Source organism: Aotus nancymaae, unplaced genomic scaffold (assembly GCF_030222135.1).
Source record: "Aotus nancymaae isolate 86718 unplaced genomic scaffold, 86718_ANA_hifiasm-v0.15.2.pri h1tg000003l, whole genome shotgun sequence".
NCBI classification, from domain to species: Eukaryota; Metazoa; Chordata; class Mammalia; order Primates; family Aotidae; genus Aotus; species Aotus nancymaae.
Window position 1 is genome coordinate 11,064,033 of NW_026988414.1, and position 25,481 is coordinate 11,089,513.

The 25,481-nt window shown below is 39.7% G+C and overlaps 1 protein-coding gene across 2 annotated transcripts in view; it reads left to right on the forward strand.

The window, feature by feature from the left end:
- C5 (complement C5) overlaps positions 1-25,481 on the forward strand; it is a 124,725-nt gene that overhangs the window by 87,394 nt on the left and 11,850 nt on the right. For both annotated transcript variants that reach the window (XM_012458229.2, XM_064378441.1), the window contains 9 exons: positions 4,477-4,539; positions 6,046-6,127; positions 7,160-7,217; positions 14,465-14,567; positions 15,234-15,308; positions 15,419-15,524; positions 16,634-16,717; positions 17,851-17,940; positions 20,828-20,911. In XM_012458229.2, coding sequence (XP_012313652.2) covers positions 4,477-4,539; positions 6,046-6,127; positions 7,160-7,217; positions 14,465-14,567; positions 15,234-15,308; positions 15,419-15,524; positions 16,634-16,717; positions 17,851-17,940; positions 20,828-20,911 — 745 coding nt within the window. The remainder of the gene's footprint in view (positions 1-4,476; positions 4,540-6,045; positions 6,128-7,159; positions 7,218-14,464; positions 14,568-15,233; positions 15,309-15,418; positions 15,525-16,633; positions 16,718-17,850; positions 17,941-20,827; positions 20,912-25,481) is intronic.

Below are 25,481 nucleotides of genomic sequence, written 5' to 3' on the forward strand. Positions count from 1 at the left end.
CCTGGCAACTGGGTCTTCACATACTCCTGAGGGTTCTGGTAATCAGCTGAAACATGCTCTTTCAGCCATTTAGATGCTGCCTGGAGCACTCTCTGCCTCTCATTAGTGTTGAAAAGGTACAAGAGCAGCTGGTGACAATCAGCCCAAGTGGGATTATGAGTTTGGATGACAGTCTGAAACAGGTCAATTAAAGCTTGTGGCTTGTCAGTGTAAGATGGGTTGCTATTTTTCCAGTTTATGAGGTTGGCCAAAGTGAATGGTATATTTGTGAAGACACGCTTTTCTACCATGTCGCCATCCTCATCTATCCCAGTGTACCGCTGTTCTCTTAGAGGCATTTGCACTCCCACATTGGGTCGTAACCGGGCTGCCAATGGGGGTGATTTTTCTGGGAAGCTGGCTGCTATGGGAGGAGTGCCTGCTTTTCCTTCCACTCTGGGTGGTTTAGAAGTGTTTGGATCTTGTGGAGGTGCAGAAGCCTCTGGTTCTGGAGTGTGGGACTTCTACTCCAAGTAAGGAGGGGGTGCCATTGGAGGGGGTGCTACTGGCAAAGAGTCTTCTGGTGCCGAGTTGGCCAAGACCTTAAGAGTCTGTGTCCTCTGGTGGGTGGAGCAAGATTTTTCCCTGCCTGTCTGTCCCTGGGCCACTAGAACTGCAGCTGCCTGGCCCTGTAACCACTGTCCGGGGTTTAAAACCAACTGTAACCAAGAGTCTATATGTGGGAATTGGTTGGGGTGTCCTGACTTGCCTGTAACCTTGCACCACACTTTGGAGACAAGAGACTTATCCAGGCTCCCTTCCAAGGGCCAATCTGTCTTCATTGCTGGCCAGGCCACTTCACACAAAGTTCTAAGTCTTACTGGTGTCATGGTGGTACTGTAATCTCCATTAAATCCCTTTTTGAAATTTTTTAGCATCGTTCCCAATGGAGTAGTTTTGCTCTGTGTTTTACCCATCTCCTTAAGAACAGCACTACCAAAAGGTAGAAAGGTTTCTCACTGACTTTGCCCGATATTACTACTTGGGACTCTGCATTCCACCCTCAGATTCCCACCCGTTTTGGTGCAACACTCTCTTCACTTTCGCTTCAGACGGGTAGGACCATCCCCCTCGCGGGAGTGTTTCAGACACTGTTTGGCATTGGAGAGATCATTACTCCTCCCACAATACCTAGATTGTGAGGGCACTTCCTTCAGCCTTATGCAGATTGCCCCTGGTCCCAGCTGGCCCCACAAATCACTCGGGACATACGGCCACTCTAACAGAACTGCAGCCCCCACGCTTTGCAGCTAATGAGCCCAGTTGGGCCCCTCCACACTCGCACACACTCACACACCTCTGACCACCCAAATTCTGAGAACACAAGATTACTGAGACCAGTTATAAAGAAACAAAAATCAAACTCAAAGTGCCAAAACAGATTGGCATGTTGTGGGTGATGAGGCCATGCTTCCACCCAGTGGGGTGGGCAAGTTTCCCAAGACAAAGTCCTACCGTGTTTCTGAAGTCTGGACACTTCAGGCACCTGTTCCTTCTTGGTATTCAGCCACTGGTGGATCCGCTGCAAAGGCCTACGCTGCTTTGCTTTGGCGAGGCTTTCCACCAGAGCCAATGCCTACCAGAGAGCACTCTCAGGACTCTTGTTGCCTAAGCGGGCTGGAGTCCCCAGCAGGGATGCTCCGCAGGGCAAGTCAAAACCACCTGGGAGACTGTCCCAGCTGTCCGCCAACCGAAACTTGCTTCCCAGTCAGGGAACCAAAATGAAGCAGGAGCAGCCACAAACAAACCTCTTGAACATCGGACAGGAAAGAAAGTGGTAATTTTATTCAGCCGGGAGCTGTGGCAGGCATAGATGCCTCAACAACCGAGCTCCCCAACAAAGAAAATCCTGGCAGTTTTAAAGGTTCACAGTCTCAGAGATCTAAGAGATGTACATCATGATTGATTTAGTAAGCATGGGGAATGTGACTGGATAGGGGTCTTGAGTAGCTGAGTAAGATCAACGCCTTCCAGGATAAGGTTCCTCCATACCATGCCTGTGACCTATAGATAGGATTGTGGTTAGGAGTAGAGGGTTTAATTTTTAACTTTCAGACCTGGTCAGCTGCGCTGAGCTGGTTCCTCCACTGACCTTATCTGGCTGGCTTTTAACTTTCATTTCCTCCTTTTCCCCTAAGCACAAGCCGAGGGAAGGGGGTCTCCTTCCTCAGTTCCTTCTGGCCCTGGTCATACATGCAGACTGTGGCCAGGTTGGGATTGGTCTTTAGGGTCCCCAGCTCCTTGCCCCATGTCCTTTGCTACTGCTGGATTTTTAAAGGTGATAATTTTGATGGCTTCTGAAAATTTCACAAAAAGACATGTTGGAAAAACTGGGTTCTATATTAATATTAGCTGTCCACATATAGCTGCTAATACATATTTTTCTAATTACTGTGTTTGCATTATTTTTAAGTATATTTAAATGTACATTATTTTTAAGTATATATTAAATACAATCGGAGCTAGTCCTCACTGTTGACATCCTTCACAAGTTGGTGTTTGTTAAAAGTAAACAAGCATGAGATATATATTTTTTTTGAGATGGAGTTTTGCTCTTGTTGCTCAGGCTAGGGTGCAATGGCACAACCTTGGCTCTCTGCAACCTCTGCCTCCTGGGTTCAAGCAATTCTCCTGCCTCCTGAGTAGCTGGGATTACAGGTGCCTGCCACCACGCCCGGCTAATTTTTTGTATTTTTGGTAGAGATGGGGCTTCACCATGTTGGCCAGGCTGGTCTCAAACTCCTGATCTCAGGTGATCCCCCTGCCTCGGCCTCCCAAAGTGCTAGGATTATAGGCATGAGCCACTGCACCTGGCAGAGATAAAAAATTTAATGCAAAAATTGCAAACTGGTGGCCCATAAGAAAAGAAAAAGATATGGATATAAACATAGATATAGATACATGCCAACATTTACAAATCCAGAGATTTCAAATAAAAACCTGATTCCCAACTTCCCTTTATAAACCAAAAGATCTGATAGCAAGGCACTGGGCATTGGCATGCCTTCTTCAATTTGCTGCAGTCCCCACCAGTCATAGGACCTATGCATGTGCATGTATGTCCATACTTGCTTTGTGCTGGGGCCTCTGCAGGCATTTGTGCTTGTGGTCCCTAGTTTGGGAATGTGTCTCCTTTCCCTGGGATCATTTAGAATTCACCAGAGATTCGTGTTCTGGGTCTAAGCTCTAAAGAGGATCTCTTGACCTTCCATCTACTTGAGGTCAAAATTTAAACCTCAGCCCAGGATGCTCCTTTCACATGAAACCTGGGCTGTTATCATCTAGTGTGAAATTTTTTACTTCAGCATTTTCTGAAATGCGTTCCATGAGAGAGTGTTAGGTGGTTGAAAAACTCTAGTTTAAATGAAGTTAAACAAGTTCTTTAATCTAGAATCTCCCTGTTCTGTAATATGTATGTGATTAAGTGTGGTGACTCTGGGTATGAAAAGGTGCAGAGGCAGGGTACCATGCACAGCATTTTCCAAACATATTTATCATGCATGCTTTTCACATGCAGTATCTCAAGACACTCGTTTTCCAGCAAATGCTGCTGTATTCTATCAGGGAGAACAAGAAAGTTGTTCTTTCTTGTTCCTACTTTCCTATATTTAATAAAATTTGAAGGAAGGATTGAGAAACTTTAATTTATGCCCAATCCTTCTTGCATTATTAGGCTAAGCAAAGGAAAGGGGAGGCTTTAAGTAAAGGAAGTACCAACTCTTTAGGCTCAAAATGATCTCTCCCATACTTTCCACAAATTAGGGAGCATTTGGATGAGAGTTTCTATGGAGGAGAATGACTTAACTCCATTCATGTCTTCACTTTCCTCCTAGCAGAGTAGGAAAAAGAGCAGCAGCAACTAAGGATTTGGCAGGCTTGAGTGGGGTGCTAGTGGTTTGGGGTGCGATACCAGGGGTTTCTGCAAACAAAGGCAGGTGACAAGTGGAAAAGATAAACCATCAAGAGATGGAAAAGGGGTATAAAGGGGGAACTCAGAGATGCACCCATTTTCAAGTTATGTGGAGGTTCCCTGCTCTGGGTTCAAATGAAAACAATCTCCATTGGCACACAGGATGCTGATTCCTGAGCTAGGCACAGAAAGGAATTTATTCAGTTGGCAAAAGGAGATGAAGATCCAGGTTTACCATGGCCATATGTAAATGAAGATGTAACCAGAAGTGACCTCTGACATGTTTCTTTTGTTAGTTCACTCAGGAGATCTCAGACATCTTATTTACATGTAGAGGAGAAAGGGGAAATGCCAGCATTGTTTAGCGCTGCTATGGGCATAGGATTTTCAGTGTCTCATCCAGTTACTCTCAGAGGAGCTCTGAGAGAGGAGGCTGATAGGTGTCAGCCTACTCTTCATAGATAGCTCTATCCTCCTTCCCTATCAAATGATGAAAGAAAGCATGGTTTCTCTATCCATCTTTCCAGGCGCTTCTCGATGATGACCTCGTTATCAGTACAGGATTTGGCAGTGGCTTGGCTACAGTACATGTAAGTATTTAGTTGATGGCCAATAATGAGTTATGTGTCTATTTGTACTAGGTAACATAAAAGTTAGGGGCTTTGCCACAAAGTAACAGAAATCTGGGCTTGAGTAACCATGACTAAAGTGAGATTCACTTATGTAAATCCTTCTAGCAATCTTTGTAACTATTCTTACAATTTTTTTGAAAATAAAATGTTAATCTTTATATGTATACATTCTGTATACTTATAGAAATTATATATATATTTATGGAGATATATAATTTTATGATTATATATGTATATATGCATATGGCATATGCATATGGTTCACTCAGGAGATCTCAAGACATTTTATTTACATGTAGAAGGGAAAGGGGAAATGCCAGCATTGTTTAGCACCTTCTATGGGCATAGGATTTTCAGTGTCTCATCCAGTTACTCTGAGAAGAGCTCTGAGAGAGCATATATGCATATAGCATATGCATATATACATATGTACATTGTATATATGTGTTTTCTGTACCATCTCATTTATCCAGCATTTTGGGAGATTTGTTATTCATAAAGGCTTGTTTCTTCATTTTAGGCACTTGGCCCTTGCAACTTTTTTTTCTTTTTTTCTTTTTGAGATGGAGTCTTGCTCTGTCACCCAGGCTAGAGAGTACAGTGGTGCAGTCTTGGTTCACTGCAACCTCTGCCTCCCAGGTTCAAGCAATTCTCCTGCCTCCACAGTAGCTGGGGTTACAGACACATGCCACCATGCCCGGCTAATTTTTGTATTTTTAATAGAGATGGAGTTTCATCATGTTGACTAGACTGGTTTCAAACTCCCGACCTTAAGTGATCCTTCTGCCTTGACCTGCCAGTGTGCTGGGATTACGGGCGTGAGCCACCATGCCCAGCTGGCAGGTGCAGATTTTTCTAGGCTGTTTAAGTATGTTTATGCATGTTCTGAGCATAAATTAACATTCTGTTGATAATTTTAATCATGCTCTAATCTTTGGTACATTCATTCCTTCAAGGACTGTTGTGAGTTTATATGGGGGAGGAGAGATTGTCCACTTTTCTGTCATTTCTGGTTGCTGTCAGTATATTTACTTCTGGCAGTACATCTGCCCATTCATACACACCTATCATTTGTTGTTTGCCATGATGGTGGGTGGTTGGAAGAAACCCACACTTCCTAGACTTGTGGTGTTGTGTGTAAAATTAAAGTGGAAAGGTTCAAAAACAAGAACCCTGGGAACTCTCCTGTAGAGTAAGGTGCCCAGATTTGACTGCATGGAATTTAGACCAAGATTCTAACCGGCCAGAATTTATATTTTGCTCACTTTGGGCCTCTCAGGTTTAGATTATGGAGTTTGCTTAAAGTCCAGCTGCTGCAAAAATGAGTCACTAATGTACACCATTTGTGCTGGATTATGAAAATGATCCTTCAAGCATCCCATTTGCAGCAGCAGTGCTGCCATAATACCTTCTTCACTTTCCCAGTTTAAATAGAAACTTTTTGCTTACTTGTCCCCAATGTAGGTAACAACTGTAGTTCACAAAACCAGTACCTCTGAAGAAGTTTGCAGCTTTCATCTGAAAATTGACACTCAGGATATTGAAGGTAAAACAGCAGCATTTATGCTGTAATTTTGGCTAAACATAAAGAATGTTTATAAATAGAGAGCTTCCCTGATTAGGAAAAATATGCTTACTCAAAAAGCAAAATTTCTTAATCAAATACTTTAGCAGGTTGACATCCAAGTAAATATCACTTCCATTTTTTATAATAGATATAACTCTTTAACAATAGAAGCTAATATTCAATAACAATAACTAAGCTAAATGTATTTGCTATTGATCAATAAATTGTTTTGACTGAGTGTTACTTTTAAAGAGTGTAACTAGTTGTAAAGTCACATTAAGGTCTAATTCCAGAACTAGGAATTTCTATTACTTTTGCATTAGCCTTCCAATCTGGGACCTTGAATTCTCTTATCACCCTGTTAGTTTTCCATCCCTTAGCCTTTCTGTATTCCAAGGGGTCCAGCAAATGTACATTTCTATGCCTCTATCTTTAACTTGGTCTCTCCTGTACTTATCATCTTTTCTTTAAATGTATTCTCCCACCATTTTTTTTTTTAATCCAAGCCCCTCACATCCCTCTGCTGGTTGGTTCTCCCTTTCCGGTCCAAAAGCAAGTCCATTTGCACACTCCAGTCCTCCTCCTCTCCCCACTGCCTTCAGGATCAGAATGAACACTGCTGCCTCTGCCCTGCTATTTTCCATCTGTGGCTCAGAAGCCTGTTCCTACAAGAAACTTCCCAACTACCAGCAAATCCAGGCATCTGCTCTTCCTCCCTCCAATATCTCCCAAACATATTACCAATACATACTTATCTTTAATAATTTCTTCCTTAATTTATAAGTTATTTGAGAGCAGTGGGCTGTTCTAATTATTCAAAGACTTCCTGGTATTGTCAATAACCATGAATTTCCATTAGAACCATCAAAAGTATCAACTTGCAAGTCACAAATCATTGTTAAGTATGTTCAGAGATTTGCTCATTAATGATTCTGTTCTTACAGGTTCCAAAGCAGCTGAAAACAGTTTACTCTTATATTTTTCTGTTTGCTTTCTTGTTGTGTGTGCCAGCATCCAGCTACAGAGGCTACGGCAACTCTGATTACAAACGCATAGTAGCATGTGCCAGGTGAGCCCATTTCCACAAAGGGGAGTATAGACTTCAAGTTCTCATTTTTGTTATAGTATTGTTTCTTTATATATTTCCAAATTTTAGTATGTCTGGGAGATACAAAATTGTTCAATTGTTTAAAAATGCAGAACGTATGTATTCTTAAATAGCTACTTACTGTGAAGAACAGCCTTGGTTTTGGTCATATAGTTTTCTCTCTCATTTTTGTCTTCTGATTCAAACAGTATAATATTAATATTTCTTTCAACCCAAGCTCACAAATAGAGATTAAAAAATCTATATATATATTAATTTTTCTGTCTTTCAGAGGGGTAGAGATGTAATTTTTTAAAATTGGAAAATATATATATATAAAAGATTCTCTCAAGAAAAACCCCAACTCTCTAACTTAGAAAAATCACATTTATCTAATAAAATCCCTGGCAATTATCAGCTAGATTCTCAACTCAAGCTGTACATTGAAGTCAAGTGGAGAGCTCTTAGACATGTCCCTTGCTCCAGAGGTCATTCTAATGGTAGCCAGGGTTGAGAACCACTGATGTTCAACCCTCTGCTAACTAAATACAGAGGCCTCAATTGGCCACTGTATTAGCTTTTTATTATTGCTAAGTAACAATTTATTGCAAACTTAATGGTTTAAAACAACACAATTTTACTATCTTGCAATTCTAGAGGTGAGAAGTCCTAAAATCAAGGAGTTGGGTAGGGCTATAATTCCTACTGGAAGCTCTAGAATTTTTTTGTCTATTCCAGATTCTAGAGGCTACCTGAGTTCTTGGCTTGTGGCCCCTTCCTCTGTCTTCAATACCAGTGTCATAGCATCTTCCAATCTCTCTCTGACTGTGACCCCTGCTTCCATCATCACACTTCCTTCTCTGACTCTCTTGCTTCTTTTCCTCATAAAGATCCTTGTCTTTACATTAGGCCTACACAGCTAATCCTCCCTCTATCTCAAATCCTTAATTTAATCACATATGTAAAGTTATCTTTGCCACATAAGGTAACATATTCACAGGTTCAGGGGATTAGGACATAGATATTATTGGTGGCCATTATTCTGCTTACCACAGCCACCATCCTAAAACATTTATGAAAATGTAGGTTTTTTGCTGTATATGGTGGCTCATACTGTATCCCAACACTTTGGGAGGCCAAGGCGATAGGATTGCTTGAACCCAGGAGTTCAAGACCAGCCTGAACACCATAGCTAGATTCCAACTCTACAATAAATTTTAAACATTAGCCAGACGTGGTGGCACACACTTGTAGTCCCAGCTACTTGGGAGGCTGAGGCGGGAGGATTGCTTGAGCCCAGAAGGTTGAGGCTGCAGTAAGCTGTGACCATGCCACTGCACTCCAGCCTGGACAAAAAGGTGAGACCCTGTTTAAAAAAAAAAAAAAAAGAATATATGGTATTTGAAAAGATGTATAAACTTTTGGCTTTGGTGATCACACAGTGTGATCAGATAGTGGTAGAGCCAGGACTGAAACAGAAGAGACTTCTTCCCTGTTCTTTCCATTGTCCCTCAATCCTTTCTATTGTGTTCTATTTTCTTAATGCTTGTATTGTCAATAACAGTGATATCTATGGATGGTATTTTGCTGATTTTACTTATAATCATGCACCCAGTGTGGGTAACATGGAGATTCAATAGTGTTGTGCAAAACATGAGAGCTAAGAAGGACCTTAGGGATGATATCATAATCCTCTTATTTTGGAAATGAAGAAACTAAGACCCAAAGAGATAAAGTCACTTGCCAAGTGCTTACAGTTAGAGGCAGAGCCAGGGACTCAAATCCCCAACCTCTGATGCTCAGTCCAGTATCTAAAACACCTCTTTTTTTTTAGATGGAGTCTTACTCTGTCGCCCAGACTGGAGTGCAGTGGCGTGATCTTGGCTCAGTGTAACCTCTGCCACCTGAGTTCAGGAGATTATCCTGCCTCAGCCTCCTGAGTAGCTGGCATTACAGGTGCATGCCATCATGCCTGGCTGATTTTTCTATTTTTAGTAGAGATGGGGTTTCACCATGTTGACCAGGCTGGTCTCAAACTCCTGACCTCAGGTGATCTGCACCCCCCAGCCTTCCCAAGTCCTGGGATTACATGCCTGAGCCACTACACCCAGCCTAAACCACCTCTTTCAATCAGTGTAATCTAAGACCACTAATCCTAAGGAACAGCATGCTGTTTCTCCCTGTCTTACTCCCAGCTGTTTCCCAGCCTTCTCTATGTCCCAAGCCCAATCGCTTCTCAGGATCCTTCACTACTCAGCCCTATTTCCTTCCTCATTGGCATTTCTTCCTTTCAGGATTTCCTACTTCCTTCTGTGGCCAGTCCGTGCTCTCTGTTTCCACTCAAACATCTTTCCTCATTCCCTAATGTCTTTCCAGTAAGGTTGCCCTTTCCCAGGCAGCTTCTTTCCTCCTACATGCCATTCCTACCCTTGGGCACCTACCAGCTGGGGAGGAGCATGACCACAGTTATCTTTAAATTTGTAACAGTTGTCAAAAGGAAGTGTGAGCAAACTTCTGGGCAGAGCTCAAATTAGTGCCTGGGACCCTACAGGGAGGCATCTGGACTTGCCATAAAGAAGAGCTCACACTCAGGATACAAAATCAATGTGCAAAAATCACAAGCATTCCTATACACCAATAACAGACTTAAAGAGAGCCAAATCAAGAACGAACTGCCATTCACAATTGCTACAAAGAGAATAAAATACCTAGGAATACAACTAACAAGGAACATAAAGGACCTCTTCAAGGAGAACTACAAACCACTGCTCAACGAAATAAGAGAGGACACAAACAGATGGAGAAACATTCCATATTCATGGTTAGGAAGAATCAATATCGTGAAAGTGCCCATACTGCCCAAAATAATTTACAGATTCAACGCTATCCCCATCAAGCTACCAATGATCTTTTTCCCAGAACTGGAAAAACCACCTTAAACTTCATATGGAACCAAAAGAGAGCCCGCATAGCCAAGTCAATTCTAAGCAAAAAGAACAAAGCGGGAGGCATCACACTACCGGACATCAAACTCTACTACAAGGCTACGGTAATCAAAACAGCATGGTACTGGTACCAAAACAGAGATATAGACCAATGGAACAGAACAGAGACCTCGGAGGCAACACAACATATCTACAACCATCCGATCTTTGACAAACCTGACAAAAACAAGCAATGGGGAAAGGGTTCCCTGTTTAATAAGTAGTGTTTGGAAAACTGGCTAGCCATATGCAGAAAACAGAAACTGGACCCCTTCCTGACACCTTACACTAAAATTAACTCCAGATGGATTAAAGACTTAAACATAAGACTTAACACCATAAAAACCATAGAAGAAAATCTAGGCAAAACCATTCAGGACATAGGCGTAGGCAAGGACTTCATGACCAAAACACCAAAAGCATTGGCAACAAAAGCCAAAATAGACAAATGGGACCTAATCAAACTCCACAGCTTCTGCACGGCAAAAGAAACAGTCATTAGAGTGAATCAGCAACCAACAGAATGGGAAAAAATTTTTGCCGCTTACCCATCTGACAAAGGGCTGATATCCAGAATTTACAAAGAACTAAAACAGATTTACAAGAAAAAAAACAAACAAGCCCATTCAAAAGTGGGCGAAGGATATGAACAGATACTTTACAAAAGAAGACATACATGAGGCCAACAAACATATGAAAAATGCTCATCATCACTGGTCATTAGAGAAATGCAAATCAAAACTACATTGAGATACCATCTCACACCAGTTAGAATGGCAATCATTAAAAAATCTGGAGACAACAGATGCTGGAGAGGATGTGGAGAAATAGGAACACTTTTACACTGTTGATGGGAGTGTAAATTAGTTCAACCATTGTGGAAGACAGTGTGGCGATTCCTCAAGGACCTAGAAATAGAAATTCCATTTGACCCAGCAATCCCATTACTGGGTATATATCCAAAGGATTATAAATCGTTCTACTATAAGGACACATGCACACGAATGTTCATTGCAGCACAGTTTACAATAGCAAAGACCTGGAACCAACCCAAATGCCCATCGATGATGGACTGGACAGGGAAAATGTGGCACATATACACCATGGAATATTATGCAGCCATCAAAAACGATGAGTTTGCATCCTTTGTAGAGACATGGATGAACCTGGAAACCATCATTCTCAGCAAACTGACACAAGAACACAAAATCAAACACCACATGTGCTCACTCATAGGCGGGTGTTGAACAATGAGAACACATGGACACAGGGAGGGGAGCACTACACACTGGGGTCTGTTGGGGGGAAATAAGGGAGGGACAGCAGGGAGTGGGGAGTTGGGGAGAGATAGCATGGGGAGAAATGCCACATATAGGTGAAGGGGAGGAAGGCAGCAAATCACACTGCCACATATGCACCTATGCAACAATCTTGCATGTTCTTCACATGTACCCCAAAACCTAAAATGCAATTTAAAAAAAAAAAGAAGACGAAGAAGAGCTCACTGATAGGATGAGGTACCTGTGGGGTAGCCTCTGCCAGTAAGAACTCCAGTGACCTTCAGGAAATCAGCTAACTTCTCCAGTACTCTTCTATAAAGCAAGAATATTGCACTACCTTATCTCAAATGTTCTGCCAGTTCTAATTGTCCACAATTCTGTTGTACAGAAAAAGGCTGTTATCAAAAACTGGTTCATTTGACTGCATTGGCAGGAGGCCTAATTCCAGATTATCAATATACAAAAGAAAGCAAGGAGAAATGCAATCTTGAATAGTCTATGCTTTGGTTTTTACAAATTGGGGACAGAATGTTCCAGAAAGGCGGGTGGAATATGCTTTTGGCTCTGCTGACACTGAAGTTAGGTTGAGTAAATTCCAAAAGGAACTGTGTAGTACTTACTCATGTAAGAACTTCTTTGCCTTCAAATATTCTCTCTCCTGATTAAAAAATGCCAGCATGAAATTTCTGTGTTCAGAGGGTCTCTTTCGTGTATTTACCTTTTTACAACCTCTCTGTTGTATTCCTAAGAAAAAAAGGATTTCATTTCTCTCAAATGCCTTTGGGTAAGACTGCTGGTTTTGGCAGCAGGCAAAGGGTTTCTTGAAAGGAGGATTTCAGTTCCACCATTGAAACGGTCTCCATGGCAACCAGTCATCAAGGCTCCAGCAACCTTTTCATAGACACTCTCCACTCGGGAGGCCCTTTTCCATCCTGCTGACAAAGTGTTTGCATCTGTGAGCAAGAGTTCTCTGCTTCTACCTATCTAATTAGGGAGATGTTCAGATGTCACATTAGAGTTCCAAGTGTTTTATATTCTGTTCTAAATTGTTAATTTGGTAAGAATGGGGTTAAATTTTTATGAGTCAGAATTCAGAATACTTTTCATCATTGTGGCAAATATTACGTCTATAACTTCTAATGGGGACTGATTTTTTTTTTTTTTCTTTAGAGGAAGTCTCGCTCTGTCTCCCAGGCTGGAGTGCAATGGTGCCATCTTGGCTCACTGCAATCTCCGCCTCCTGGGTTCAAGCGATTCTCCTGCCGTAGCCTCTTAAGTAGCTGGGATTACAGGTGTGTGCTACCACACCCAGCTAATTTTTGTATTTTTAGTGGAGACAGCGTTTCAGCATGCTGGCCAGGCTGGTCTTGAACTCCTGGCCTCAAGTGATCTGCCTGCCACAGCCTCCCAAAGTGCTGGGATTACAGGTGTGAGCCACTGTGCCAAGCTGGGACTGCTTTATATATGCTCTATGAGGTGTCATTGAGGAAAAGATTCGCCCTGACTCCTCACCAACTGGCATAGCATCTCCTCTTTACTAATATTCATACTTGTAGTTGAGATCAATTCATTTTCCCCCTTATGAAGCTGTCTTCTAATTTCTTCCTTTAATCCTGACTCCTCTCCCAAGCTTCACTCTCAAACATCCAGCTGCCTCTCAAGCTTCTTGAGGTGAGGCTGGAACCTGAAATCAACTTTTGCAGAACCACACTCCCTCTGCCCCTCTCCCAGCCTCAGCCCCTCTAACCTGTCTCTTTTATGCCTTTTAACATCTCTTAATGATAGCTCTAAGCCTCTGCTACCCAAAACCAAAGCCTGGGAATTATAAAGACATATTTAAAACACAAACTTATACTTCTTCACAGTTAATTTTACAAATAAGAAAAATGAGCTTAGAAAGGGGAAATGATTTATGGGAATCTCAGAACTGGAATAAAACCTGAGTTTCCCGATTTTCCATTTCAGTATTCTTTTCTCTCTTACAAACAAAAACAAAAACAAAATCCTCCCATGGTGCCCTCTTTGCATTTCTCCTTAACTTCCTACTAGCAGAATTCCTACTGAAAGGATAGTCCTTGAAACATTTTCTACGTAAAGTAGCCATTATGGGAAATTTAGAAAATAGAAGAAAGCATGAAAAAGAAAAGAGATAATCGCTTATAATATCACCATCCAGAGAAAGTAGCTACTAATATTTTGTGTTTTTTTGTTTTTAAAGAGGGAGGCTTACTCTGTCACCCAGGCTGAAGTGCAGTGGTACGATCTTAGCTTACTGCAACCTCTGCCTCCTGGATTCAAGCGATTCTCCTGCCTCAGCCTCCCGAGTAGCTGGGATTACCGGCGTGTGCCACCACGCCCTTGCTAAATTTTTTTTTTTTTTGTATTTTTAGTAAAGGTGGAGTTTCGCCACGTTAGCCAGGCTGGTCTTGAACTCCTGACCTCAAGTGATCCGCCTGCCTTGGCCTTCCAAAGTGCTGGGATTACAGATCTGAGCCACGGTGCCCAGACTTAGTGTATTTTCTTCTAGCTTTTCCTGGACATGTTTACTGAATCTCTTTTCAACATACAACTTATTTTCTCCTTTGAATATGCTTCATTAGAAAATGAATGAACATGAGAATCCAAAGACCTAGATTCTTCTGCAGCTTTGCATGAGTTAGCCATGTGACCTTGAACCAGTGCCTTACTCTCATCCTGAGTTCCCCCAGCTAGTTAGCTTGGTGTGGATGACTTCTGTGCTCCAGTAGAGCAGTCAATTGAGATTACTGATCAAGTGAGGAAAGAGAATAGATGACTCAAAGATCTCTTGCAACTCTAAAGTCAGAGATTTTAACCCACACATTGTAGAAAAGCAAATAAATGGAGACCCAAATTTAAAAATTAAGGTCTACTAAGAAAGAGTGTCCTTTCTTAAACAATCTTATTCACTTATTTACTACATTTTCTAATCTCTTTTTTATTTTAGCTACAAGCCCGGCAGGGAAGAATCATCGTCTGGATCCTCTCATGCAGTGATGGACATCTCCTTGCCTACTGGAATCAATGCAAATGAAGATGACTTAAAAGCTGTATGTGTTTTCTTTTAAATTGTGTTGTGAATGCTTTTTTTCTTTTCTGAATTATTTTATAGGCAATTTTACTTCCTTTAATTTTAATATGCCACATTAGAATCCCCCAAACTATTCTTTGTTTTTTTTCTGGAGATGGATTTTCGCTCTTGTCACCCAGACTGGAGTGCAATGGTATAATCTCTCACTGCAACCCAACCTCCTGAGTTCAAGCGATTTTCCTGCCTCAGCCTCCAAAGTAGCTGGGGTTACAGGCATGCACCACCACGCCTGGCTAATTTTTTTGTACTTTTATTAGAGACAGGATTTCACCATGTCGGTCAGGCTGGTCTTGAACTCCTGACATCAGGTGATCCACCTGTTTTGGCCTCCCAAAATTCTGGGATTACAGATGTGAGCCACCATACCGGCCAGAATATTCTCTTCAAAACATAATGAACCTACATTTTGATTTATCAAAGTGAAGTGGAAGTATACACTAGCATGCTCTGAAAAATATGAGTTTATATGCTAATGTGTTCAGACTTTTTCAAGAAGAGGAACTGCTCTTCAATTTTTTTGAATAATGGATCACATCCCTGTGATGTGACATCTCATCAACAGGTGAATGCATTTAAACAAAAAGATAATGAAATGAAATTTAAGTTTCTCTCTTTCCCCCTTTAGCATGTGGAAGGAGTAGATCAATTATTCGCTGATTACCAAATCAAAGATGGACATGTTATTCTGCAACTGAATTCGGTAAGCTCCACCTCCTACCATTTTTCCTTTACTATTCAAAATATACAGGCTGAAAGATTATAAATATCGTCTTTCCATACTTTCCCTAAATCCTTGAATTTGCTGAACAGATTCCCTCCAATGATTTCCTTTGTGTACGATTCCGGATATTTGAACTCTTTGAAGTTGGATTTCTTAGTCCTGCCACTTTCACAGTATATGAATACCACAGACCAGGTAATCAACACCATGCTAATATTTCTTCCGAAGAGTAATTTGTATTCTTTACAGAACATTTAGAAATCCATTAGAGTCCTGTACATTTTATGTATTGCCTCTCTCAGAGACCACTCTTCATAAAAGTTCCAATTTGAACATCCAAATTACTGCATACAAAATACTATCCACAAACTACTTCTTGACATCGAGCAAATCATTTCACCTCTCAGTCCTCAGTTTCTTCATTTTAAAATAACTGGAATATAGTGCCTCCAACTTCAATATTCTTTGCCTTGAGTTTATCTATAGTGTTCACAGATAAATCATATCTCTCCTTTTGAGAGAAACCAACTCAATACCCCCAGAACAACTTCTAGCCCATCTATGTTCTCGTTACACTTTGCAGATAGCTCTATTATAGCAGCTGTCACATTAAATTATAATTATTTGTTTGTATGTCTTTCTCATCAACCCCAGAGTGTTTTCATTCTTGCATCCCTAGTATCTAACGCAGTGTGAAGTACATAATGTGAACTCAGTAAATATTTGTTGAATGGGCAATCCCACATTTTTCTACTCAGCCACTGTTGAGAATGTTATGTGATTGAAGAGCTTATTGGTTCACAAGACAGATGACTCCACCTTGGGCAGTTCTACTTGTTAGAAAATTCTTAAAGTGAACCAAAACTCTGACACCCATTCCTTCTAGTTTTATATTCTGAAATCACATAGAACATACATAGTCACTCTTCTCCTTGAGATAGATGTATAGAGATACGTAGATATATGCTTTTCTTCTCTTGTCCACCCTAAACAATTCCAGTCTTTCAAAAGATCCTCATGCAATGTAATTTATTTTCCTCTTACTTATGGAAGTATCAAACTTTTCATTTCTGAGAAATGAATGTTTCAAGCACAGAACTAAGCTAAAAGGAGAGATCTTTCTGAGGGTAGGGTAATGCTTCCCAGGACAGTCAATTCATAATTTCACCTCCCTGGGCCTTACCTATAAAAAGAAGGGTTTGAAATAAGCAATCTTTGAGGTTCCATGTAAGAAACTCGCCAATTAGTAAATATGCTGTGCATCAATCAAAGCACCTCTCTTAACCACTCTTTCGTTGCCACAGATAAACAGTGTACCATGTTTTATAGCACTTCTGACATCAAACTTCAGAAAGTCTGTGAAGGAACCGCGTGCAAGTGTGTAGAAGGTAAACTTCATTTAACATGTTTAGGCTGCATGCTTATTTAAAGCAGTCAATCATAATCTGGGGGATAATGTTTGGTAAACTGTTCTTTCTCAGAAGTACAAATGCTACTTCAGCTAATTGAAAGCTAATGATTCCTTGAGCATTGTGAAACCACTTTTTCACAGTTCCTCAACAACCTCATAGTTCATGCTGTACAGAGGCAGAGAAACACCATCCAGATGGTTGTTGGATATTACAGGAGCAACATGATGTGAAATTTTACTTTCACCTAGTCTTTTTAAAATAATAGGACCAGAGGCTCGGGACTGTACCATTAGCTTCTGTTTCTTTTATGTTATACTTCCCAGTTAATGGAATTCTGTTTATTGTCTAGTTCCACCTAGTCTTTATTGAAGAAAGCCTTCTTGGCCAAGGAAAAGATGATCCAGAACTCACCAATAACCAACAGCTGGCTCCATGAGGGTCTGAGTTGGTTGTGTTTTTTTTCAAAATCCTCAGTATCTACACATTTTCTAGGTACTTATTGTGCTATTTTATAGCTATAAATCAGTCACATTATCATGTTGGTTCCTTCAAAGGACTTCTTATTATACTCAAAATGGAAAGATTTCCCCTTTCATGAAGGGAAGCACATACATTTCTAAAGACCTGAATACGGAGTGGCCGCCCGGTCTAACAATAAGTCTTATGCCAGGGATGTCCAATCTTTTGGCTTCTATGGGCCACATTGGAAGAATTGTCTTGGGCCATACATAAAATACACTAACACTAACAATAGCTAATGAGCTAAAACAAAAATCACAAGAAAATCTTATTATGTTTTAAGAAAGTTTATGAATTTGTGTTGTGCCACATTCAAAGCTGTCCTGGGCTGTGTGCAGCACACAGACCATAGGTTGGACAAGCTTGTGACTTATGCTCAAGATTTAGTTTTTTGTTTTTGTTTGTTTTGTTTTTGCTTTATGTAATGTTTCACTTTATGAAAGAAAAGAAAATGGGCAGGTCTTAGAAATCTGACATTTGTGAGGTTGTATTGAGTTGTCTCTGGGCTCATGGAAAACTGTGTTTACTCCTAGAGAGAGTGTCTATTTCTTTACATTAACCATATTTTGACCAATATTCACAAAATCTAGCTGATTGTGGGCAAATGCAGACAGAATTGGATCTGACAATCTCTGCAGAGACTAGAAAACAAACAGCTTGTAAACCAGAGATTGCATATGGTAAGTTCAAAAATTCAATATAGCTCCTTTAAACATGAAATTTTATGAATACATGTTTAGTTGGAAAGACCAAAAACTTTACATGGTGATTATATGGATACAACATTCCATGTGATCCCCTGAAGGAAAATGCCATCATTTTTTATCATTAACATGCAAAGTGTTTTATTCCTCAGCAAAGAAATGTGATTTTCATTATAAATAATAGAAGTGACATGTATACCCAGCCAAGATACTTTCCTCTAATAGATCTTTTTCAATTGTAGGCACTAAAACATAGTCAAAGGGAACTTTTGAGAAGCTACAGAGGTATAAGATTTCAGTTCTGTACTCTTCCAGTTGATAGACCAGAGGCAGAGGCAAAGGTGGTTTGGGGGATTTGGTTCTTTAAAAATCTCTTCAGGGTAAAAATACAAGTACCAAATAATTTTTAATATATTCAGGATTGCAATTCATGTTTGTGACACTCTCCATTTCAAAAAGCGAATCTCAATCCTTCTAGCTGTCCAGAGCTCAGAGCTAAATTAGTGTCCAAGTACAGTTGTAGCCTTGTCTCAGATCCTGATAAAATTAGCTCCTTTGTTTCCTATTCAGTTTTTGACATTTATTCCTGGCTTTTTTTTTTTTTTTTTTTTTTGAGAGTGAGAGAGAGAGCATAGTTTTTGACATTTATTTCTGGCTTTTTTTTGAGAGAGAGAACATATTGTACACCATCTCAAATCTTTTTTTTGTTTTGAAATTGGAAGGGTGGAGCCAGGCATGGTGGCTCATGCCTGTAATACCAGCACTTTGGGATGCCGAGGTGGGTGAATCACCTGAGGCCAGGAATTTGAGAACAGCCTGGGGCGAACATGGTGAAACCCTGTTTCTACTAAAATTACAAAATTTAGCTGAGCATAGTGGTGTATGCCTGTAATCCCAGCTACTCAGGAGGCTGAAGCGGGAGAACTACTTGAGCCCAGAAGAAGGAAGTTGCAGTGAGCCAAGATTGTGCCACTGCACTCCAGCATGGGTGACACAGCAAGACTCTGTCTCAAAAAAAAAGGAAGGAATTGGAAGGCTGTTATTTATAAATTTAAAAAATAAGTGCAGCCAAGTTGGTGCTTTGTGTTTACCAACAGCTTTCATAGACAGTTTCTCATTGCAGTGGAAAGGGTTCTCATTCTTACGGAAAGGGTTCCATAAGAACTTTATGAGGGCGGGGCACAGTGGCTCATGTCTGTAGTTCCAGCACTTTGGAAGGCTGAGGTGAGTGGATCACTTTGAGCTCAGCTGTTTGAGATCAGCCTGGGCAACATGGCAAAACTCCGTCTCTACAAAAAATACAAAAATTAGCTGTGCATGGATGGCTCGTGCATGTAGTCCCAGCTACTTGGGAGGCTGAGGTAGGAGGATCGCTTGAGCCTGGGAGGTAGAGGTTGCAGTGAGCCATTGCACTCCAGCCTGAGTGACAGAGTAAGACCCTGTCTAAAAAAAAAAAAAAAAAACCTTTGATGTTCAGGGAGATTAAATAATTTGTTCAAGTTCATGCAGAAAGCAAGTAGTGGAATTAAGATGCATCCTGATCTCCAGTATAATTTCCACTGAATGTGCTTAATAGCAATGCAGTCAACAGAATGAATTTTGTATGGTTAATAACATTTCTTTCCTTTGAATTTGTCTTGATTTTGGAAAAAACAAAAAAGCTGAAAAGCTGCCTGACTCAGCCTAGACCCACTGCAGTTTGTTAAATACATGAAGACTTGAGAATACTATATTGTCTTAACAAACAAAAAATCCACTAAATTATTTCTTCCCTCCATTTTAGAACTGTTTTAAATCTAAAATATCAGAAATCTATTTTAACACAGAGAATAAATCCAATTTGGGTTTATTGTGTTGTTTCAAGAAAATACTTAGCTGGCTTTTTCTGGACTATAAGCTTTTACTGGAATAACAGAATAGAAACAAAATCAAGTAGTTCTGTCTCTCTACCCGGGCCCATATAGTAAGTACATTACCCATGTCTACCATAAAGACTTGTGAATCTGAAATTCAGAACATTGTTCATGCATTTTAAGCCACTAATTTACATAGCCCTTGGTTCTGCCAGGATGAGTTCACCTATCTATTTCTCAAGCTGTCAATCTATATCTGGGATAGATTTAAAGACTTGAGGGATCTCCAGAATAAACAGATATTTTAGGTCACTCATTTCAAAACAAAAAGTAGAAAGATCAAAAGCCAAAATAAAATAAATCTCTCCTGAGGCCACATAGAAAGATGAGTCCCTTCAAGCTGATCTTTCTAGAGCTGAGGTCAAGCACATTATGCATCAAACATTGATGTCTGAATGAAGAGGAAACAGGATTGTGGGGAGCTCATGTTAGGTAGTTGCCAAGCAAGGGTAAGTGAGAAAACAGAATCATCCTAAAAACCAAAGCTCAAAGCCAGTGGAGTGATATGAGGAAGCAAAGCAAGAAACCAAGGAAGCTCACATGGTAGAACTGAATGAGAGAGAAGGCCCCCGCTCTGTGGTCATGGAGAAGAGAATCTAAGGGGCTCTTCAAAGGATGCCCACAGGCATGGCTTCATTCATCTTAAAGGATCAGCCTCTGAACTTAGCATCTAACAAAGGTTTATCTTGTTTGTTTTATGTGCATCTGTTGTTTTATGAAATATGTCTCTTATCTTAATGAGCCTGTTCTATAACATTGGCCAGGACTAATGATTCTAATAGATTGAGAGATTGAATCAGACTGAAGGGATTGGGGAAGACTTCTTGGAGGAAATAAGAACTATAATAGTTTGCCATGCTTCATTTCTCATGTTTGACAAATTCTGGCTTCTACTGGACATAACATTAATAGTATTAAGACTGAATTGTTTCATTTTTGTTTTTTACCAGTTTATAAAGTTAGCATCACATCCATCACTGTAGAAAATGTTTTTGTCAAGTACACGGCAACCCTTCTGGATATCTACAAAACTGGTAAGAATTCATTTCATTTGTTCTTTCATTCAACAGTTCTTTAGTACCGACTATGTGGCAGACATTATATTTGATGCAGAAGATACAACCCAAATAAGAGAGACAGGGCTCCCGCCTTTTTAAAGCTTATATTTGGGCCGGGCGCGGTGGCTCACGCCTGTAATCCCAGCACTTTGGGAGGCCGAGGCGGGTGGATCACGAGGTCAAGAGATCGAGACCATCCTGGTCAACATGGTGAAACCCCATCTCTATTAAAAATACAAAAAATTAGCTGGGCATGGTGGCGCGTGCCTGTAATCCCAGCTACTCAGGAGGCTGAGGCAGGAGAATTGCCTGAACCCAGGAGGCGGAGGTTGCGGTGAGCCGAGATCACGCCATTGCACTCCAGCCTGGGTAACAAGAGCGAAACTCCGTCTCAGAAAAAAAAGCTTATATTCTACTTGGGGAGAAACATTTTTTGAAGATTTCATATAAATATTTCTCATTGAATTAATTTTTCTCAGACTTCAGCAAAACAGTTTTTTAAATTGTGTAATTGTCCAATTTCTTTTTTTTTTCCAACTTTTATTTTAGGTTCAGGAAATACATGTGCATGTTTGTTACATGGGTAAATTGCATGTTGGGGGGTTTGGTATATAGATTATTTTGTCACCCAGGTAATAAGCATAGTACCCAATAGGTAATTTTTCAATCTTCACCCTCTTCTCACCCTCTACCCTCAAGTAGGCTCTGCTGTCTAGTATTCCCTTCTTTGTGTCCATGTGTACTCAGTGTTTAGTTCCCACTTATAAGTGAAAATATGTGATATTTGGTTTTCTGCTCCTGTATTAATTCACTTAGGATAATGGCCTTCAGCTCCATATCCATGTTGCTGGAATGAACATGATTTCATTCTTTTCGTGATTGCATAGTATTCTATGGTATCTATGTACCACATTTCCTTTATCCAGTCCACCACTGATGGACATTTAGGTTGATTTCATGACTTTGCTATTGTGAATAGTGCTGTGATGAACATATATGTGCATGTGACTTTATGGTAGAATGATTTCTTTTCCTTTGAGTATATGCCCATTAATGAAATTGATGGCTCAAATGGTAGTTCTGTTTTAAGTTCTTTGAGAAATATCCAAACTGCTTTCCACAGTGGCTGAACTAATTTACATTCCCACCAGTAGTATATAAGCATTCCCTTTTCTCCACCACCCTGCCAGTATCTGTTATTTTTTGACTCTTTAATTGTGGCCATTCTGACTGGGTATGAGATGGTATTTCCTAGTTTTGATTTACAATTTTCTAGTGATTAGTGATGTTGAGCATTTTTTCATGTGCTTGTTGGCTGTGTGTACGGCTTCTTTTGAGAAGTATCTGTTCATGTCTTTTGCCCATTTTTAATGGGGTTGTTTGATTTTTGCTTGTTGATTTAAGTTCCTTATAGATTCTGAATATTAAAAATTTGTCAGATGCATAGTTTACAAAAATGTACTCCCATTCTGTATATTGTCTGTTTACTCTGTTGATAGTTTCTTTTGCTGTACAGAAGAAGCTCTTCAATTAGGTCTCATTTGTCAATTTTTGTTTCTGTTGCAATTACATTTGGAGTCTTTGTCATGAAATCTTTGCCAGGACCTATTACAGAATGGTATTTCCTGGATTTTTTTTTCTAGGCATTTTATAGTTTTAAGTTTTAGATTTAAATCTTTAATCCATCTTGAGTTGATTTTTATATATGATAAATGGAAGGAGTCCAGTTTCATTCTTTGACATGTGACTAACCAGTTATCCCAGCACCATTTATTGACTAGGGAGTCCTTTCCCCATTGCTTGTTTTTATTGACTTTGTTGAAGATCAGATGGTTGCAGGTGTGTGGCTTTATTTCTGGGTTCTCTAACCTGTTCCATTGGTCTATGTGTCTTTTTTTGTACCAGTACCATACTGCTTTGGTTACTGTAGCCTCATAATATAGTTTCAAGTCAGATAGTATGAGGCCTCCAGCTTTGTTCTTTTTGCTCAAAATTCCTTGGCTATTTGAGCTCTTTCTTGGTTCAATATGAATATTAAAATAGTTTTCTCTAATTTTGTGAAAAATGACATTGATAGTTTGATAGGAATAGCATTAAACCTGTAAATTGCTTTGGGCAGTATTGCCATTTTAACAATATTGATTCTTTCTATCCATGAGCATTGAATGTTTTTCCACTTGTTTGTGTCATCTGTGATTTCTTTGAGCAGTGTTTTGTAATTCTTATTGTAGAGATCTTTCACCTCCCTGGTTAGCTGTATTCCTAGGCATTTGTGTGTGTGTGTGTGGCTATTGTGAATAGGATTACATTCTTTTTTTTTTTTTTTTTTTTTGAGATGGAGTCTCACACTGTCACCCAGGCTGGAGTGTAGTGGCACAATCTTGGCTCATTGCAACTTCTGCCTTCCAGGTTCAAATGATTCTCCTGCCTTTGCCTCCTGAGTAGCTGGGATTACAGACATGCACCACCATGCCTGACTAATTTTTGTATCTTGGTGGAGACAAGGTCTCATCATGTTGGCCAGACTGGCCTCAAACTCCTGGTCTCAAGTGATCCACTCACCTCAGCCTCCCGAAATGCTGGGATTATATGTGTGAGCCATCACACCCAGCCTCATTTTGGTTGATATAAATTTTTCAATAAGTAGGACCATAAAGCTAAATTGCAATTATATATTTATACTAAATTTTTTCTCTTTTGAAATTCTATCAAAATTTCAAGTCCTAAAATGCTTGATTTTTTTTCTTTTGTGGTGGGGTCTCACTATATTGTTCAGGCTGGTCTCAAACTCCTAGGCTCAAGGGATTCTCTCTCCTCAGCCTCCCAGCTTGAATATCACTAATCATACCCTAGAGTTTAAAATCCTAGAAATATTTTTCAATTTTGTATTTTCTTTATCAACACTTTGATAATTTTTTTAATTTTTGTTATTTTGAAAGTTTTATTATATGAAACTGATTTGTGATGTTCTTTTTTTCTTCATTGATGGTCACAATTTTTTATTTGCACTCTAGTTGCCATTCTAATGAAATAAGTGTTTATAACTTTGATCTTTCCACAATTCAACTTTCGAGCACCATTTGTATCCAACATTCACATTACAAGCAGTAATAAGCCATTCTCTTTTTACTGAAATAACAAAGTGCTTTTCATTTCAGAAATACAAATTACTTGTTTTATTTCATACTGATTCTTGCAGAGTATTAAAAGACATTTTAGATTGTTCTGAATTTTTCATAGCATTGGGTGATTCCCACGCTACAGTTTTTTATTAGTATCATTTCTTCTTTGTTCTCCAGTAAATCCAAAGATTCATTTTATGATATTTAAAAGGAAATGTTAAGAAACATTTGCATCTTCTTCTCCTCATTCTGGGTTCATTTTTAACACTTATAAATTTGAATTTTTATAAATATCAAAATACCCCACATTATTTATACAAGAAATGCTACATACTGACAATAAACCACTTAGAATCATAGGCAAACTGTAGTTTGAGGATAATGAAAAATTAGTATTTCTCCAAAGCACAGAGTGCTTAGAATAGGTGAGAATACAGATGAATAAAAGTTTGGTGATTATTGAAGCCCAGGGTAGTTGCCTGTTCTCTCTTCTGATTATACTTTACATTTTCCATGATAAGAAGTTTAAAAAATAAAGAGGCCCCACACAGCCACACTGCTTACTATGACAGGGGCTGAAATGGCAGATAGTGCTGGAAATGTTGCTCAGATATTGACACAATAAGAATCTACACCATCGGGCAGCCTAAGAAATCAGCTTGAACTAATGAGTATACCCTGAAATTTTTATTACTAATGAAAGTTTACCACTTACACAATTTCTATTATACACTATTTGCCAGGATTTAACAATTAAGATGACTCTGCCAGAACTTAATAGTTAAATATCAGCCCTGGATATGTAGTGGTAAATCAGACACAGCCCATGCCTCGAGAAGTTTCTAGTCTAGCTAGAAAGACAGATGTGGGATAAAACGTGATAGAAATTAAAGTGCAAAAGAAGTAAGGAGGAGACAGAAAGATATTTAAAACAAAGAGCATCCAGGAATATTTTACTGGATACTGTGAGAATTGAAGGAGACTTTTAAGAGAAATGAAATTCAATAGGCCAACATGGGGAGGAATGCATTCCAGGTAGGGGGACTGGCTACTTGTGAGTTCTTTGGGAATCCTAAAATTATTATCCTTGAGATTTTCCAAGTCTTTCACATTTTGTACTTTTCTACAAAGTTGACAATCACCAACTACCAAATAATTTTATCTTTTACTGTATAACATGACGATTAATATTGTTCAACTAACTATAGGTAGGCTCTTTTAATTCTGGTTCTATAAGAGTAATGATAAGTACTTATATAGTTTCTACTATGTTCCAGGCACTTTTTATATATTAACCCATTTAATCTCACAATGGTTCTACAAGGTAGATTTTATCATCATGCCCAGTCTTCAGATGAGGGTCTAAGGCCTTGTACAGATAGCATAGATCATTTCCCAGAATCACATAGCCAGGAAACCACATG